Source organism: Pyxicephalus adspersus, chromosome Z (assembly GCF_032062135.1).
Source record: "Pyxicephalus adspersus chromosome Z, UCB_Pads_2.0, whole genome shotgun sequence".
NCBI lineage: Eukaryota > Metazoa > Chordata > Amphibia > Anura > Pyxicephalidae > Pyxicephalus > Pyxicephalus adspersus.
Window position 1 is genome coordinate 52,581,355 of NC_092871.1, and position 17,602 is coordinate 52,598,956.

At 39.6% G+C, this 17,602-nt stretch overlaps 1 protein-coding gene across 3 annotated transcripts; it reads right to left on the reverse strand.

The window, feature by feature from the left end:
• Positions 1-597: 597 nt before the first annotated feature.
• ARL13B (ARF like GTPase 13B) lies at positions 598-16,723 on the reverse strand. Of its 3 annotated transcripts, none has more exons than XM_072429427.1 (11): positions 16,566-16,723; positions 14,811-14,986; positions 11,749-11,819; positions 10,568-10,817; positions 9,716-9,821; positions 6,618-6,820; positions 4,248-4,359; positions 3,671-3,893; positions 2,899-3,015; positions 2,254-2,322; positions 598-1,195 (listed from the first exon to the last, which is right to left on the reverse strand). In XM_072429427.1, exons 2-11 carry the CDS (start codon positions 14,870-14,872, stop codon positions 1,119-1,121), a joined length of 1,290 nt encoding a protein of 429 aa, XP_072285528.1. In that variant the 5' UTR covers positions 14,873-14,986; positions 16,566-16,723; the 3' UTR covers positions 598-1,118. The 3 variants fall into 3 exon arrangements, with proteins under 3 accessions (XP_072285528.1, XP_072285529.1, XP_072285530.1); XM_072429428.1 differs by lacking the exon at positions 16,566-16,723 and adding an exon at positions 16,427-16,450; XM_072429429.1 differs by lacking the exons at positions 11,749-11,819; positions 16,566-16,723 and having other exon boundaries at positions 14,811-14,976.
• Positions 16,724-17,602: the final 879 nt, after the last annotated feature.

Consider the following 17,602-nt stretch of genomic DNA (forward strand, 5'->3'; position numbering starts at 1 on the left):
TATACTAAAGCATGAAATATGTTATATGAAAATGGTGTTGGATTCCTGAGAGAGGCTGCATTCCAAGTGCACAAAAATCAAAACTGTCTGAGGCTTCTCCAAAAGTTTGGTATATAGATGTCCCTTCAGGGGATGGTTTAGAGTTCAGCAGGGTCGGGTCTTTGGAGAAAGTAGAAATGGCTACAATGCCTATAAACAGGAGATGCAATGTAAAAGCATTGGGAGTTATGATTAAATTCTAGAATGTGTCCAGCCTTTGGAAAGCAAATCAATTTGAAAGCTGTGGTAGTTGTAGAGATCAGCTATTTTCACAATAACAGGATCCTTTTTGGTCAGATCACAGTAAATACAACTTCTCTCAGGTCTCTTCACCTGGATGAACCAAATTCAGTTTGCCTGTGACCCAACAGAGGGTATAATAATGGATGCAAGTCATCAATAGGAATAACTTTAAAAGTCTGTAAAATACTTTAGGCAGTAACATTTTTACAATTTTAAAATAATCAGGAACCATTTAGCTTCCTAGAATTACATTATAAAAACATTTTAAAATCTGTACACATTACTTTTCTATGAAGTTTAAAATTGATATAAATGTTTAATACTGAACCAAAATCCAAGTGCTTTATTTTCTGGTAAACCAGTAAAAAAAAGCAAAAGAAACAGGCCAACCATTCTAAGTTTGTTCAAAAAGCCATTCTACAATTCTGTTCTGTAGACAACAATGCCAGGATTATCAAAGGCAACTGTGACTCCACTGGGGCTCAGGGGGAACTGACATACTACAATTTGAAGCCTTTAGATAATTTTTCATAGGAATGTATGTGGAACTCACAGACTCTCCTGCTAGTGCCTGAAACAGCACTGAAGACTCCATGGGAGATTACAGCTTGCCCTAAAGCCACTTATTTGGTGGAGCAGTTATTCTGTAAACTGTATTAGATACCTGATAACTTTAAACTTATAATAACCAATCTCCGATGGCTGGCGATAGTGTTTCCTACACCTGTGGCTCACAATACTTGCCTGATGTTTTGTGTTTGCAATTTAGTGTTCCCAACTAACCATGATCAGTGCAAACACACAAAGGGGGTGGGAGTGGGAGCTGACAAATAGTCTCAAGAAATGACATCGTGAGCGTCGCTGTTTGGCCTTTGTCTTATCGTCAGTGGCGGAAGTGGCTTTCCATAAAAATCTAATTAGGAGAAAAAAAGACAGCACACACAGATAGAATGGACTGATTAGTACTGGTGATGACACAGGAATAGGTACAAATGTGAAGATGAAGGGAAATGCACATTAGGCCAGACAATGGCACTAAATTGAATTATGAGAGGATGTTAGGGGTAGTGGTTACAATGTATTTAGAAATTTGCAGGTTAGCTGCTGGTCACTTTCCCTGCACTGGGTTCTGAATGATCTCAGAAACTGATAAGAAAAGCAATTGCACAAAAGCAATTGTTGACCCCCCAAAAATGCTGAGAGCAGGTACAAAATGTAGGTATGTGTACCTCTGGGTACCAACAACAGTTCTCACTGATTGATGCAGGCAAGTGCTGGGCCATTCTGATGGCACTTCATGGCAGTAATTGAGCTTGCTCACTGCTCCTGCCACCCACATTCCTACGGGCCTAGTGAGCAGCCCAGGTCAATATAGAAAATAACAAAAGGAATGTGGAGGAAGGGAAAACAGACAACTTCTGACACTGCCTTCAAGGACAGCTGCTGAAGGTCCATTAAGCTCCAGTTATCTATGTTCTTCTGCATACATTAGTAGACAAAATTACTTTAGTGACAACAACCTTGGATCAAGTTTACCAATGCGGAGTTTGAGGTTTACCTGTTGCATTTGTCCCAATTAAGACATTTTCCCTCACTTCTTGTCCCAGAAACAGGTCAGGGATAGGAGGTCATGGTAACAGGAGACACAGTCAGCAGCAAAAACATTTGGTATTTAACAGGGAAATAGAGGTGAGGGTAAGAGGATGATTTCCATCCCTCTCTCATTTTTTTTATTTGTCTCAACTGGGAACAGAAACAGCAGTAAAACCTGACAGTAAAACCTCAGTCTTACAGTTTTGACTGGATAAAAAAAAAAGTCCAGAGTCTGCTCAGAGATGACATATACCCAATTACTCCAATTTCATGTGAAAAGAGCCATGCATGAGCCAGGTGTTAATAATGAAATAGACAACGTTAATACCAAGGAAAATGGTCCTGCATGCGAAGAAGTTGAATGCTTTGTACAATTACCATTATGATGGGTCTCTCCCAGAGGCTCAAGTTTTGGAAGTCTAGTAACTTTTGGGGTTCCCCAGCCAACTACAGTAGAAAAAACAAACATATTTTGCTCATTATAGCAAATGTAGGTACCAAGAGATGATCCTTGAACTGAAAACCTAAAAGGGAATTCAAGTTAAACAAAAACATTGACCCCTGCCCTATATCTACTGGTGAGAAGCAAACCTTTACTTTGGATGTAAGCTGCATGAAATCTACAACATAAAAAACATCAATAAATTCAAGAAATTGATAGCAATGTGACAGCAAGCTTTTCAATGTTAAAAAAATAACTGTTTAGGAACTATTTACAGGCTTAGTATATTGTATAGTACAATATATCACAATAATATTTCAGAATCAAAATAAACAAATTCAGGAGGTCTGTAATGTGTGCCTTGTTTATGAGCAGATTCGCTGAATCAGGTTTTCTAAATGATACTTTTTCTTGTTGGTAAATCACAAAAGATGTTCAGAGGTATTGTCTTGAGTTCTGTGTTGATGGGGACGGAGGCTCGGGGCTTGAATTACATTTCTCCTACTGCTTGCTAAGAGGTACAAAATAATGGATTGTTTGCAGTTCCAATAGTCTTCTGAGGAACTCGCAACTTTACTTACCAGGTAACTGTGGTGGAGGTGTAGCTGGGCTCATTGTTTCTGCCTCCTGCGAGCCCAGAGGCTCAATTTTGTTGTTTCTTTTTAACTTTAGCTTCTTTAACTTCTTTTTTGCATTCTCTACAATCAAACAAAAAAGAAAACATGAATTGTAAAGGATCAACTAACCAGGTACAACCAGGTTTTCTGGTTGACGCCAGGGATTACTATTATCTCATGGTTTCTAATATTGCATCGCATGGAAAACCCAGTTCTGAATTCCTCCTTTACATTACAGAAAATACAGCAGGAGGAAAAAAAAAAAAAAACACACACGCAAAAGGTGGCCATGAATTCCAAAATATCCAAAGAGAGATTGATCCTATTGACAGTCTCAAAGAAATGCAAAAGCCAGGAGGCAAAAAATATATCATATCTAAAGCCAATGCAATTTAGTTCTTGAATTTCTCCTTTAAAATAAATTTTTTTTTTCTATAAGTATATTATAGGTATACTTGTATTTGTATTGCAAGAATAGGACGGTACTTAGCAGATGTTGCACTGCCACTGCCCACCAGCAGTGACAACAGCAGGGATCTATGCTTTGCTAGCTGAACTCTTTCTGCTAGCAAAAGCATGGACTTGTTTACTCTAGTCCCTGACATCCGGTTGACCAAAGCTGACAGTGGTAAAACAGCAGGCTATACATTGATATCCAGGCATTGAGACAAACAAGATATTCGGACAAATAAATAATACTTTTGTATACAGATGCTGATTAATATGAAGAGAGTACCTGTCTCTTTCTTCTCATCCTGCTCCAGCTTCTGGCTCAGAGCATCTTTGTATGAGTCCACTAAACATTCATCTTGTGATGTTGGGCTGCTGTCACTTCCTTCGCTGCCTGATTCTGCCTCATCTTCATTTGCCTTTGGTTTGAGAGGGATTTCAGCTCCGGTTTGTCCATTCTGCATTTTTTGTTTCTTTTTTTCCTTCTCTTTCCTGATTTTGTCCTCATTCTAAGGAAGCAGCAGCAAAGAGGAGAATAAACCAGTGCAAAAGGTAGAATAAGTGGACTTGAAAAGTCAGATAAGGGTAATGGAAAATGGGTAAACCTCTTTACTTTTTTTATTATTTATAACTCTCTCTTTCTGTTCAGAACAGTTATGTTCTGGCAAACTTGCAGAATCAATAAAAGTTGTGACTCCCTCCTTCATGATCTGTTCAGAGAATTTTAGTATGAAGATTCAAGTAGACAAGAGGGGAACAGCTAAGTGAGAGTATTGACTTAAGGCCACAGTTCTGTCTATAAGAAAACCCTTATGGTGTATTTATTTTCTGTATACTGAAAATAGCTGATTTAACGATAGTACCTCCTTGATAACGGCAGATATGGGCTGGAATGGGTTGACCATGGGAACAGATGCATCTCCTTCCACGAGATTTCGCCCTTCCCGCTCTGTTTCTTCACGCTCTCTTTCTTCTCTATTGATAAAAGCATAACATATACCTTGTAATAATCAAATATTTAGGTAATAGAATAAAGGTGTAGCCATGACAAAAAACTAACATACAGGAAGAACATACACAGAGGAATAAAATCAAACTGCTGTACAAAAACATCTGACTAGCAAAATAGCTGCTCATTACTTCCTTACTCTTTCTTGCACCTAAATTTATGAGCGTTTATAAGTGAAACTAAATATGGTAAAATGGCTGCAAGTTCTTTTGGAAGTGCATCTTAACAGGTTCTAATTAGCTGGCCTTTTTCGGAGGATTACACTGGGGAACGCATTTTTTGATGAGTTAGATCTTACACTTTTTTTTTTACAAATTTTTGGGTGATGAATCAAGAAATGACCCCAGTTTTTTGCTATCACATCCAGTTTTTAAGATACAAGGTACCCCCTATTTTTGTCAAAAAACACAAATTTTACATACAATGAAAAAATATTGAAATCATAACTTGAATATACTGTTTATTTAAATTCCTTTTGTTCATACAAAGGATTTATTGTTACTCTATGACATTTTTTTTTTTTTTACAGTAAAACATTTGAAAATGAATCAGGTACAAATTTACGCTTATAGCGTTTCCTGGTGTGTTTAGTGTTAGGATAATCCAGCCGGGTACTTCAACAATAGTCAGCCATCATATGTACATCCCCATCTACCCAGATACCAACTTTCCATGACCTTCAAATCTTAGGAGAATTTTTCACCTTGCTCACTAATTGACTTCACCAAGGTTTTCCGGGAAGTTCGAAGGATGGCTATGCAGAAAATGCACCTTGATGCTCATATTCCAACCAAGAATTTTGTAGCTCTCCAAAAGTTTCTGGACAATTTCTGTGTAATTATTTGCTTGAATGTTCCCAAGAATGTCCTTGACAATGGCTTTGAATGATAACCAAGCGATCTTTTTGACTTTTGACATTGTCCTGATGAAATGTCTATCTTTGATGAGCTGCTGAATCTGTGGACCATCAAACACACCGGCCTTTTTTTTTTTCAAATGACAGACTAGGAAATGCCAAAATGAGGTACTTGAAACAGTCTCCTTCAGTTGGCAAAGCTTTAACAAACTGCTTCATCAGACCCAGTTTCCATGTGCAGAGGCGAGTGTATAATATTCTTTCTATCAACAAGTGACTCATGTAGAATGTTTGGATCACCTGGTTTTAAGACAGATGTTGGATGCCAATTCTTTTCCACCCAACGCCTTTTACAAGCTCTGCTGCCCCACATGCACAGATAACAGGGATACTTGGTGTATCCGCGTTGCTGACCAAGAAGGAAGCATATCATTTTAAGGTCAACACAGATGACCCAATTGTGTTGGTGATATTGCAACAACTCAATGACTCGCTTTATGTCTGCAAATTCTTCACAAAGAGAAACTGAATGGCCAATTGGGACTGACCCAAATATATTGCCATTGTAAAGGAGAACACACTTTAAGCTCCGCTTTGAGCTATCGATGAATAGTCACCATTCAGTTGAGTTATAGATTGGAATTCCCTATTGCTCAAATAAACCAGGAATGGTATGGTAATACACAAAGCCACTGTCAGTTCTAAAGTACTGCAGAAATGCAATTTCTCTGGTTCGAAAATACGATACCTTTGTTCCTTTTTCAAGTAAGTTTTTTTCACGCCGTCTTGATGCTAGGAGTTCTGAAGCCTTCTTTGATAGTCCCAAATCACTCAACTCATGTTGATCAAATCCCTTACGAACAGAGTCCTCTTCAATTTCAAACTCTTCATCATTGTTGTCACCATAATCATGTTCTTCAAGAGAGGGTACTGTAACGAAAACCAGCACTGGGATTTCATCTGAATGAGCCACTGGCCGTATAGCCGATGGTAGACTAGGATACTCTGTTACATTTATTTTTCTTGTTATATCCTGAAGATTTCACTATACAAAAGTGACAATCACTGAAATGATCTCCTGGCTCTCGCCGAACCGTAGGTATACCAAATAGCATCTTAATAGCCTATACAAATCCATGCTACAGTAATCACGTTAATATAAGCAGTAGAGAAAAAACCTGATGTGATAGAATAAAACTGCACTTTCGGAATCAGCATACCTATTTTAGTGTAAATAAGCCTAAAAATTTAAGTCAACAAAAAATTTGTTCAAAAAAGTTCCCCAGTGTTATCAGAGTGCTGACAGTTCAGATCATAGTTGGTTTTCTAATAAAGAAGTTTTTTTTTTTATCTGTACCCCACAATTACCGTTCCTCACGTAGCCTTTTCACCCTCTCAGCGATCTTCTGTTTATCTTGTTCCTCCTGGGCTTTCTGCTCAGCTGTCTCTCTCTGAATGCGCTCATGTAATGCATCAAAGTCTTTTGCAATGACTCCTAATAGCCAGTTCAGTCCTTTTCTAATGTGAGTATCGATTTTCTTCCCATAGCCAAAGGCTGCTGAACACGGCTCCTAAAATGGAAATAAAAAAAATTATCAATGGTAAAATGGGGAAATTCAACCAGTCTCCCGAGCGGGGGCTTGTTATAGGTGAAGAGTGCGGCGTAAGATTGGGGGACCAAGGCCTTACAAGTAGAGTCTTTAACACCTTCTACAACTAAAGTGGCCTCTTTGCTGAAGTAGGCCACTTCCAAACAGACCAGGATATTAGACCAACATTTTGCAAATTCATTACCAATAAACCCCCAACATACTTCTTACCCCAACTTACCTCATCCCCCCTACCCTGAATATTCAGGCTAACTGTGTTTTCCCTACCCATGTTTTTACTATATGACCCAAATAAAAGTCTGTATGTGAAAGTTGGGAAGTATTTGTCCCTACTTCCACTGAGCAGAATATGATCTACATGAAGCATTGCTAAATACAATATTGGTGGATCCCCTACCTTGGCCAAAGTTCAGGTTCTTGTTCAATAAATCTCAATGTATGTTAAAGTCAGTGTTAGAGAGAACCATACTTTTATGAGCCAATCTATGCATTACAACTAAGGCTATATACCATATGTTTCCTTTGTTCCCCTGTATTTTCCCATTTCTTCTCTTTTCCTCTCCCCTCCTTCTCTTTTTTCATAAGTTTACATTATGTTATGCTGCAATATATAATTATTTCTTTTGTTATATGAATGTTGTGACAACGAAAATACCAATAAAAAGGACTGAAAAAAAAACTATAAAAGTGCAAAGCAATTGTAAAGGATGAAATAGTTTGTGACGTTTTAAGCTAAAAGTAAACTAAACCTGGATGTAACATCTGTTTAAAATAGATCTTGGCATACAGATGTGCTTTATATAGCTTAAAAATACATACTTGGTAAAGCATTAGTAAAGAAAAATAGTCCATGATGCGTTTGTCCCAAAGATTTTATCAGAAGGACATAGTATGTCAATCACATAAATTTTATCTCTGTATTTCAAAGCAAAAAAAATGATATATATGAAATAATAGGATAAATAATTTTTTTGCTTTGAAATACAGAGATAAAATTTATTTATTTTTAAAATTGATGCAACTGGCATACTATGTCCTTTTGATGAAGCCTTTGGGTGAAACGCATCGAGGATAATAGAAAACAGTACAATATAAATGAAAAAATTTAATGATATAAATGTAATGTATTGTGTAATGGTATACATGTCATGTAATATGTAATGATGGATACGTACAAACACAAGCTGTTTTGCTTGATTGATTTTAAATATCACAAAATAAATTAGTGTTTTTTTCTTTTAAGGTTGTAGAAACTTGTAGTAGGCACCTGAAGTTCTGACAAAAATAGAAATCTGGTTTAGATATATTCATCTTAGGATGGGGTGCCTTTTCAGAATGCTCTACGACCAATCTTTATCTAAATGGATAAAGAAAAATAGTCAACCTGATGCCAGCCTAAATCTGGAATAAGAAACAGTGAGTAGGTTAAACGCCTGTTGACTTTTTCCAGTATTTGTTTATTGAAATATTTATCACTCGCTTTCTGTTCAGAACAGGATATGAAGTACTCCTCATGACCACAAGACGTGTTTTTCCTGGACAGATGATGTAATTTGCCACTTTGGCTGAAGGCCAAGGCCTCAGAACCAACAGGATGTAATTGATGTTTGCCCCAGACCAAATGGCATGCAGTCTTTTTATTAAGCCTTTAGAGTTTGAGAGGAGAATACTTCCTTAAGTCTGGAGATATATTCAGCTAAAGGATTTACTGTCGAAGTAGGGAGAACCAATTTAAGATATTTGAACCAAAGTTTGACAAAGCTGGGTTAGAGTGAAAGCTGAGAAAGGAGTAAGGCCCGCCAAAGAAGACCAAGACCCAAAGAGGGTTTCCAACAGCTTATAAGTATTGTTAGGAGATGAGTTTCTGTCCGGAGATACTGTGCTGTGTGACACTGTTTTTTCTGTCCAGTGATATATTTTACAACAGAAAGGTTAGCTAGGCTTACTTGCTACTAGGGCTAATAGGGTTTTATCTGAGACATGTTAATTTCCCTAGTGGTTGAACCTGCAGAACGTATGTTTTTTTTATCCTAAATGATTATGTAAGCAGAACCTAAGCGGTCAAAGTCAGCAAGGAAGGGGGCTCGACTAGCCATGTTGGCTGTAGTGGGAACCTCAGGTGACAAAGCAAGGCAAGAAAGGACCAGTAATATGAGGTCCACAAGCATCTTGCAAAGAGAAAAAGAAGTAGGTAGATGCTTCCTTGATGCTAAATAAGCAATTAGCATGTTTACATTGCACTCCAGCTAGTGGATGATGATCATTTAGTCCCACAGAAATAACCCATTCCTCAATAACCAGAGGGAAAATGTGTATCTGGGTATTTAAAGACATTTATAACCTAGTAATGTGGTAGGTACTGGTGCTCAGCCTAAATGAACTACTCACAAAGTGAGTCTTCAGAAACATTGAAAAAGTTTAGGCAATACCAATGGCTTTGGATCTGGAGAAAACCTTAAGAAAAAGTCCACAGCATCCATTCCAATGGATCCAAGCACCACACTATTTGATCAGGTTAAAGATGGGCCTGCAAGCTAGATAAAAGGGACCAGCTTTCACAGCTATAAAAAATAAACTCGATTGAGGAAAAAAAGCAGGAAAAGAATTAGAAGCCCATTTTTCCAGGTAATAATGAGACCAATAAAACAGTCATAGTAACCCAAGGAAGGGGTAATCAGTGGTTTTGAAACATCACTTATAATCCTGAGCCAAATAAATGTCCTGCAGGTTACTTATGGTGTACTGGTGTGACGTAATTTTTAATGGCCAACTTTAGACACAGAAAATCATTTTAGGAAAGCATATCACAAGGGTGACAGTCACAGAATCACAACAAAAGAGATGACTGGTACTCACGATCTGACAAAGACACTTGTGCTCATTAACCAGTTTCTCCAGTGAAAGAAACTCAATGATATCAGCTTCAGCCATGGCTCCCTCACGGTCTTGTTTATTTGCCAAGCTGTATAAGAAACACAAATATGTATGCTTGTTGATCTTTACAATTTTCTGCTATGTTCAGCTTTTAGAAATACTTTCTGCATTAGCAGCACATGTTGAGATTAAGACGGCCCGTAGTAATTATGCCATTATTTTTGCGCACTCCTCCCTTAGGCCGGCACCCCTGGTGGATGCCAGTGTTGCCAGGCCCTGGGCTCACCACGAAAACTTGGTCATAATAATAATAATGTTTACAAAACCAAATGTTTCTCTCAACATTTGCAGATAATCTGTTCCACATTTTATTCTTTATTACTGCTTTTCTTTTAGACATTTTAAAAAATAATGAAATATTAATATTATCTTTAGCAAAAAAAATATGAGCACTGCATACATACAAAGCAATAAAACATAAAATAACATTTAAAAAATGGATAAGGAGCAGAGTGGCTATATCTCCTCTGTTGTATGTTTCTCAGGAACAAATGAGAAATCCATTTTCCAAGTGACAGTCTAAGCAAGATAATTTTTCAGGTCCATTGAGACCACTGCAGTGGGTTCCTCAGTCTACTGTCATTATAAGAGATTTATGTCTTTGGATTTTCTAATGCTCATTATGAAGGACATTGCAGCTAAAGGAGATAGAACACCCCAAAGTAGATGGAGAGCCCACTGTTTACTGGTAGCCAACATGTGACTCAAACCACCAGACTCCACCAGTAATCCAGAATTTAGCAGACAACTGCTTTGACCATTCCCCTAACTTACACTAACACTGGTTTCCCAGCAATTCTTGGATGGCGCAGGACTTCAGTGACTGTCTCTTTGGTTTCCTCCATCCTCTCCACATCGCTAGAATCGATAACAAACACCACTCCATAGGACTCAGCATAGTAGTTTTTCCAGATGCCACGGATCTGCTTCCCACCACCTAGGTCAAATATTGTGATGTCAAACTTTCCCTGCTTGATGTCCGCTTTGGAGAATCCTACTGTCGGAGCTACGTCTTCCGGAGATTCTATTACAAAAGAGAAAAAGGGTCAGTGTACATCATCAAATAAACTGGGGACGGAAACAATGTCTGAGCAGCCCTAGCAACCAAAATATTTTGCCAGGGTATAACAAGGAAAATAACTAGTGCGTTCTCTATGGCTGCTGTGGGAAAGAAAATTGCTATAGTCCAGCCTTCCTTGACCCTTGAGGAACTCTTGAAATCATTTTTAGATCTTCAGGGAACCCCTTCTAGAATGAATATATCCAGTATATTAGTGTGGGGGCAGTAAGAAGAATTAAATTGCCAGCCAGTGGGAAAAGTGTCACAGATGGCCAGAAAGATCATTGGTGTCACATTAACTGACCTGAGAGGCACAAATTGGTCATTGCTGAAGGAACCCCTAGAAACCTCTGGAAGAAATATAGGATTCCAGAGAAGGCTGGTTGGGAAACACTGCTCTGTACACACAAGGTTTATATTGGCCCCAAAAAGGGAAAAAAGTTGAAAATTTGATCTGTTTTTCAATAATATGAACAAATTAATGAAATCTGCTTGACCATCCAAAAAGTGATATTAGCAGGATGTAAGCAGAGATCTCTCAAAAACCATGTAGAATTTCCCCAGAACACTGAAGCAGATATCTTCAATGGATAATTTCCCAAAAACAAAAAAAAGTTCTAACACTTCCACACATAATCCACAAGAAGAAATAGCATTACACAAAATTTAATGAGTGTTAACATATTTAAAATTCAACTTCAGCTAGTTTTCCCCGTTTCATTTGCCCAGTACACGGGGCCAGCCATATTTGCTTGCTACAAGCTTTTTGCTTAGCTGTGACTATGGTTTACTGTTCTGTATATCTAAATCCTAGAACGTCTGGTGCCAAGGAATACAGTGAAAGTAAAGCGTATAAATGTCCCCCAAACAGGCTCAGGCCAGGTTTATCACTTACCTCCCTGAATGCCTTTCACAGTGGCCGTCTTGCCAGCATTGTCTAGCCCCACCATGACCAAAGTCACCTTCCTGCAAATACAAAAAAAAAAAAAAAAAAAAAGGTCTTGGGATACCCTAGATCAGAGGTAGGCAAACTTTTGTGGCCACTAGGCCATTTCAGGGGTGGACAGGAGCACACTAGGTCAGATCCTCTCTTGAGTCCCGCCCTAACGGCTCCCCCCCACCAGGAACGCTCCCTGAAGGGAAATCCCTCTCCTGCGTATGCATTGCCGAGGGAGATGGATTTCCTTTCGGGGGTGTTCCCTATTTACCCCGGCAGCGGAAGTGTTAATGCCGATGACGGTAAATAGGGGAGCCACAGCAAGAGATGGCTCAAGAGCCGCATGCGGCTCTGGAGCTCTGGCCTAACACCCCCTGGCCAGCAACCAGCGGCTCTGGATTGGCCAGGGGGCTAACCCCTGCCTTATATAGTAAAAAAAAAAAAATCCGTTTAACGGAGTGAGCCACATACTGATTTTCTGAGGTACTTAATGTCACCTTGGGAAACATCACACGGATATCTCTAGCAGTTCCACTTTCTAACTAGCCTGTAGTAAGAAGCCACAAATGTCATTCAAATGTAGAAAATTTCACCTACTCAAAACACTAAAGCCTTGACTAGAATGTGAAATGTAGATGTAGAATCTCTTCTTTTAGCCTCTCCTATATTCCCCTTTATAAAAGCCTGTATAAATTTGCTCTTGTCTGTTCAATTGTTAACAGTTATAAGACTTCAAATGGCCCAGCTTCAGTGAACAATTACCAAAAAACTCATTGGATCTGGACTGTCAATGCTGTTTAGTGAATCTATTCTTGAAAATACAGGAGAGGAGCCTGGACATTTCTTAGCAAAGTTGTGGGTAATTGAAGACACACAAGGTTCTTCTCATGTATGAGGAGGTGCTGAGAAGTTCCTGGCTTTGCCCCCTTCCAGATGAAATGGAAAAATGAGTGTGGGGGCATATGAAAGCCTAATATCCTAGTATGTAATTGTGCAAATATCAGGTCTTTGCAATTCATAAAACTGTTTTTTCTTTTAGTGAGAAGCTGTGATGGCAGAGGCCCAAGCAAGTTTCACGTCGTTGGAGTTACAGGCCGTCATGAAGTTTTTGTTTCTCCAGCAAAGGACATTAACCCTGAGATGTCACAAACATTGGGGGAGAAGTGTCTTTCCTACAGCACTGTCAAAACCTGGATATCTCGTTTCAAGACTGGGCATTTCACCGCTGAAGGGCCCCACAGTGGGCGCCCCCCAACCTCAATTGACCTGGCAACCTGCGATACTGTACATGAGCTGATTATTAAGGACCAGTGAATACCTGCAAAAAAGATAGCCCAGATACTTGACATCTCACGGGAGCGTGTTGGGTTTGTTATCACCACTATCCTAGACATGCGAAAGCTTTCAGCGAAGTGGCAGTCGAAATGTTTGAACAGTGATCAGAAGAAGGAACGAATTGAAGCATCCAAAGCTGTTTTGGCCCATATTGAAGTTGCACAGGACTTTTTGGCTAGGTTAGTGACTGAGGATGAAACCTGGCTCCATATCTATGATCCTGAAACCAAGGAACAGTCAAAGGAATGGCGCCACGGCGGGTCCCTGCAGCCGAAGAAGTTCCTAACCCAGGAATCTGCCAAAAAGTCATGGCGTCCATTGTCTGGGACAAAGACGGTATTCTGTTGGTGAACTACCTACCTCAAGGCTCTAGTATCACCGGACAGTATTATGCTAACCTCCTGGACCAGCTGAAGGAGGCAAGTAAGACGAAATGTTGTGGAAAGTTTACCGAAAGATTCTTTTTTGCATGACAATGCACTTGTGCACATGTCCAAAACTGTGGCTGCAAAATTGAACACCCTGGGTTTCCAATTGGTCCACCACCCCCCCTACTCACCTGACCTGGCCCCTTTGGACTATTTTCTGTTCCTGAAGGGGCAATGTTTTGTGGAAATTTCTGACGTGAAAGATGCTGCTGAGAGCTGGTTTGTGGCCCAACCAAAGGACTTTTTTTTGAACGGTCTAGAAAAGCTCCAACTACGCTGTACCAAGTGCATCAGTCTCAGGGGGGAATATGTTGAATAAATGTGTTATTTCATAACTCTGGCTCTCTTCTTTCTGGACAAAGCCAGGAACTTCTCAGCACCCCCTCGTATATGAAATGTCTTATACGAAAGTACTAAATGGGCTTTTTTAGCTTACACACAAACTTTTCTTTGTCTTCTAAAACTCACTTCTTCATAGCAGCAGGCACAGTACACAAGGAAGTCAATATCTCTTTCTGCTAAGTACTAGTCTGTGGTCTCCTAAAGACCTTTAAGAAATTGTTTGACAATTTTTTAATAATCTCCAACTCTGCTATTATAGCACACAGGATGGTAAGGTTTAGTTAGATGCCAAGTCTGCAGTAAATACCAAATATTTCTACACATAATTCAGTTCCAGGGAAACAAATTACGTTTTATTTGGTAGTTCTGGTACAACATGGAAGCTTGAATTACACTTTAGTCAGATATATTTCAGTAAGCAACCAAGAAATGCTTCGATTCTTCTTCCCAGTCATGTGATTTCAGACACCTGAGCTGCAGCTTACATATCACATCCAAGAGAACTAATACTCTGGATCACACAGATTAAGAAAGATTTAGCTTATCAGTTGTGCTCATGCAGTAGCACAGGAAAAAGCCCAGCAGCCTGTTGAAGAAAGGTTTGTATAGGTGTAGGCAGCAGAATGGTTATAAATATAGTTTTTTTGTCAATTAAAAAAATGGAAACAAATAAGTATGGACAAAGTGCACGACAGAAGTAATGACCCTTCCTCAAAATAAGGAGAGCAAAATGTATGTTATTTCAGTTTGTGTTCACATTAGAAAGCTTCCCTGCCACTGGGACAAAGACCCTGACAAAAAAAATCAAAGGATGTTCCTCCAACAGGACAGCAGGGCCTTCTCTGTCCATGGCAACAGGAAATATTTGGCTTTACAATTCACAAGCAGTCAATCATCAGTCATTCAATATCTTACCTTACTGGTTGACGCCATCTTTTGAAAAAATCACGACAGCAATTTGCCATGAGGCTGAACATAGGAAATTTGAGAATATGAGGGAACTACCACGAAGAGTAGTTTTAGGAAGGCTCCAACATTCTGAATCCTCTGCAGCACCGTCCAGGTTCCTCTAATTCTGACGTGTTATTATTCTGAAGAGGGAGAATAGGAAACAGATGACAAAGTTTAAAGAATGAACCTACAAAATTAAAATTGTTGCAATAAAAAATAGAAAGTGTGGAAAAACTTGAAATCAGAAATATAACAATGTGTACACTCATCAGACCTCTACATTATGCAATGGAGTGTTTAATGTGGCCCTGGGTAAAGCCAAATGAAGACAGCCAACAGTACCGCCCCAAAAGTACAAAAAATGTTTAAAAGACATTAAAAAAACAAAAACAAATCAGTCAATTGCTTTCTCAAGGATCCAGAAAGGGGAGACTGAATCTTTTCTTCCAGGCTGATGGACCTTTAACATTTTTACCTAAAATGTAAAATATTTGTAATAAATTATGACTAAATGTGAAACGTCTATGAGGTAAAAAAAAAAAAACAAGATCCAGGCTTCTTTTGATAACACACCCCAGAGAGGCCCTATCACCATCAGGACTGTGAGTTGGATGAAGGAAATATCTCCACGTTTGTAGTGTCTCCCATGGTGAGCATGTTGTGGAAACAAGTACACAGTCAAAGGCTGGACCTGTAGTTTCTAAGCACTACAGAACTTTGGGTGCTCCTTGACACCTTAAGGTGTTCACATTCCTCTGTTCCGTTTTATATAGTGGACAACACATACAAAAATTCACTAAGGGAAAGAAGACTGGCAAAATATAAATGTGCAAAGTGCCAACATTAGACATAAAAAAATGTAAAATTAATTTAGGTTGCGATAGATACTGATGTCTGTAAACACCAAGACCTCTGGCATGTTGCTGAACAATCCTTTGTGGATGTTTTTTTTACAGCTCCAATAATTATTCCCGTGAGTCTCAGCACTCCTATTTAGTGACAACACTCACCCAATGCCTTACACTGCAGCAGTGGTGTAGTCACACCACCAAGAAGGTTCCTGTCCCAGCAGATTCCTTCCAATATCCAATCCACATGCACAATTAATTGGATTTTCTGGGATTGCAAAGAATGGGAATGTACGGTAATGTCACACAGGTGTATGAAGAGAAAGAGATTGGCACGATGAGAGACGTCACTGACTATTCAACGTGTAGCCCCAGCTGAACCCACAATTTCTTATTCCCCTGGCCACCACCCATCCCTGGATTCTACAACTTACCAGGCCTGCACAATTCTGCTCTGGGTATCCTGCATAGCAACAAATCTTCTTTTATTATACGGTACACTACTGATCCCCACTGACACTGATGATGAAACACGTATGGAAGATGTTGTGCTAAAGATAATGAAATCTTTAGCACAGGTCTAGCAAAGCACAGAATAGAAGAGTTGGGGGTAAGTGGGCACACACTGGGCACAGATGGCAACACAGATCATCGAAAGCCCCTGCCAGACACCTATACACAAACTCTGATGTCCTGCCCTCCCCCCAAAATTCCTCTTGATACCTTGCTGACCTCAAGCAGGTCATGCTGAGATTTGTGGTTCCTTTCCAGCAGCAGTAATAGGAATCAATCTTCCCCCATATATGACCCAATGTCGAGCCGGTTTCCAGGCAACACACAAACACATCTGGCCGTTCCCTGCTTGTCTTACCTGCCAGGCTGGCTCCAGGACAGAGACCTGGGAGCTGCTCACCCCGTATACACAGGCCCTGTAGTTGGCAGAGCCTGAAAAGTGCAAGGGGGGGGGAGGCGAGATCAGCGGACACAACAAGGTAAGGGGGGGTTGATGATGGAATGAGTTGTTTAAAGAATGGGCAGGGTTTACTGTCGGGGCGGAGCTTATTAGGTGACGCCAAAGGTACAGAGGATTCTGGGGATTTCTCCTCTCCGTAGCTCTGTGTTTCTGGCGGTGTCCTATGAGATAATCCTACTTTAGGAATTTAGCTGTTTGGGCGTGTATAATTAATCAGTTTTCTACTCTGCGCGCTCATCTCCTATCTTTTTCAATGGGATCTTGCTTCAGTGTGAGCTCCTTGTGTTCTATAGACCTCGGGTCCCCGCCCACTTTGCACAGTGAAATAATCCTACTCTTCCTACACCTGCAGTATGAGATCTGTGTCTACCGGTATGCTGCTGCCATTACCCCCAATGTATAACCCTTTATATCTTCCACACCGATTTTTGTACAAACATGACATTTTCAGGGTACACAGGGGACCCCGAGAGCTGATACTAAACCTAATTTCAGACCCCTAAACACAACATGTTGCCAGATACAGTCCAGTTGCTAAACGTACAATCCTAATACCTATCAGGGATCTGTTCTCATTCAAATGGACCTAAAGTATAAAAAAAAAAAAAAAAAAGAAAAAAGAGATAACACCTTTATTTGTACAGATCCGTGACATATGCTGCTGTATTTGTAAAACAAAAATATATGCTTATATGCTGATCTCATTGCACATGTGTGTGATCGCCATCTTTATTTTTTCATTGATGGAAAAGTTCCCCCTGCACATGCCTGTTCTCGGATCCTCCTGGGATTCATGGCGTGCGTATCTCAGGAGACTCTGCGCTCACATTCAGTCTTTACTGCCGCAGCACTAGTGACAGAATAGAAGGGTTTTGCTTTTTTGTGTTTAAAAAAATTGGAACAAGAAAACAAAGTATTATGTACAAATATAAATA

Coding starts and splice junctions, on each gene's coding strand:
- ARL13B (XM_072429427.1), bottom strand. CDS start 14,872: ATGTTCAGCCTCATGGCAAATTGCTGTCGTGATTTTTTCAAAAGATGG. Junction 9,822..10,567: donor GCTGGGAAACCAGTGTTAGT/GTAAGTTAGGGG, acceptor TTTCTTATACAG/CTTGGCAAATAAACAAGACC. Junction 3,894..4,247: donor TATCTGCCGTTATCAAGGAG/GTACTATCGTTA, acceptor CTGCTTCCTTAG/AATGAGGACAAAATCAGGAA.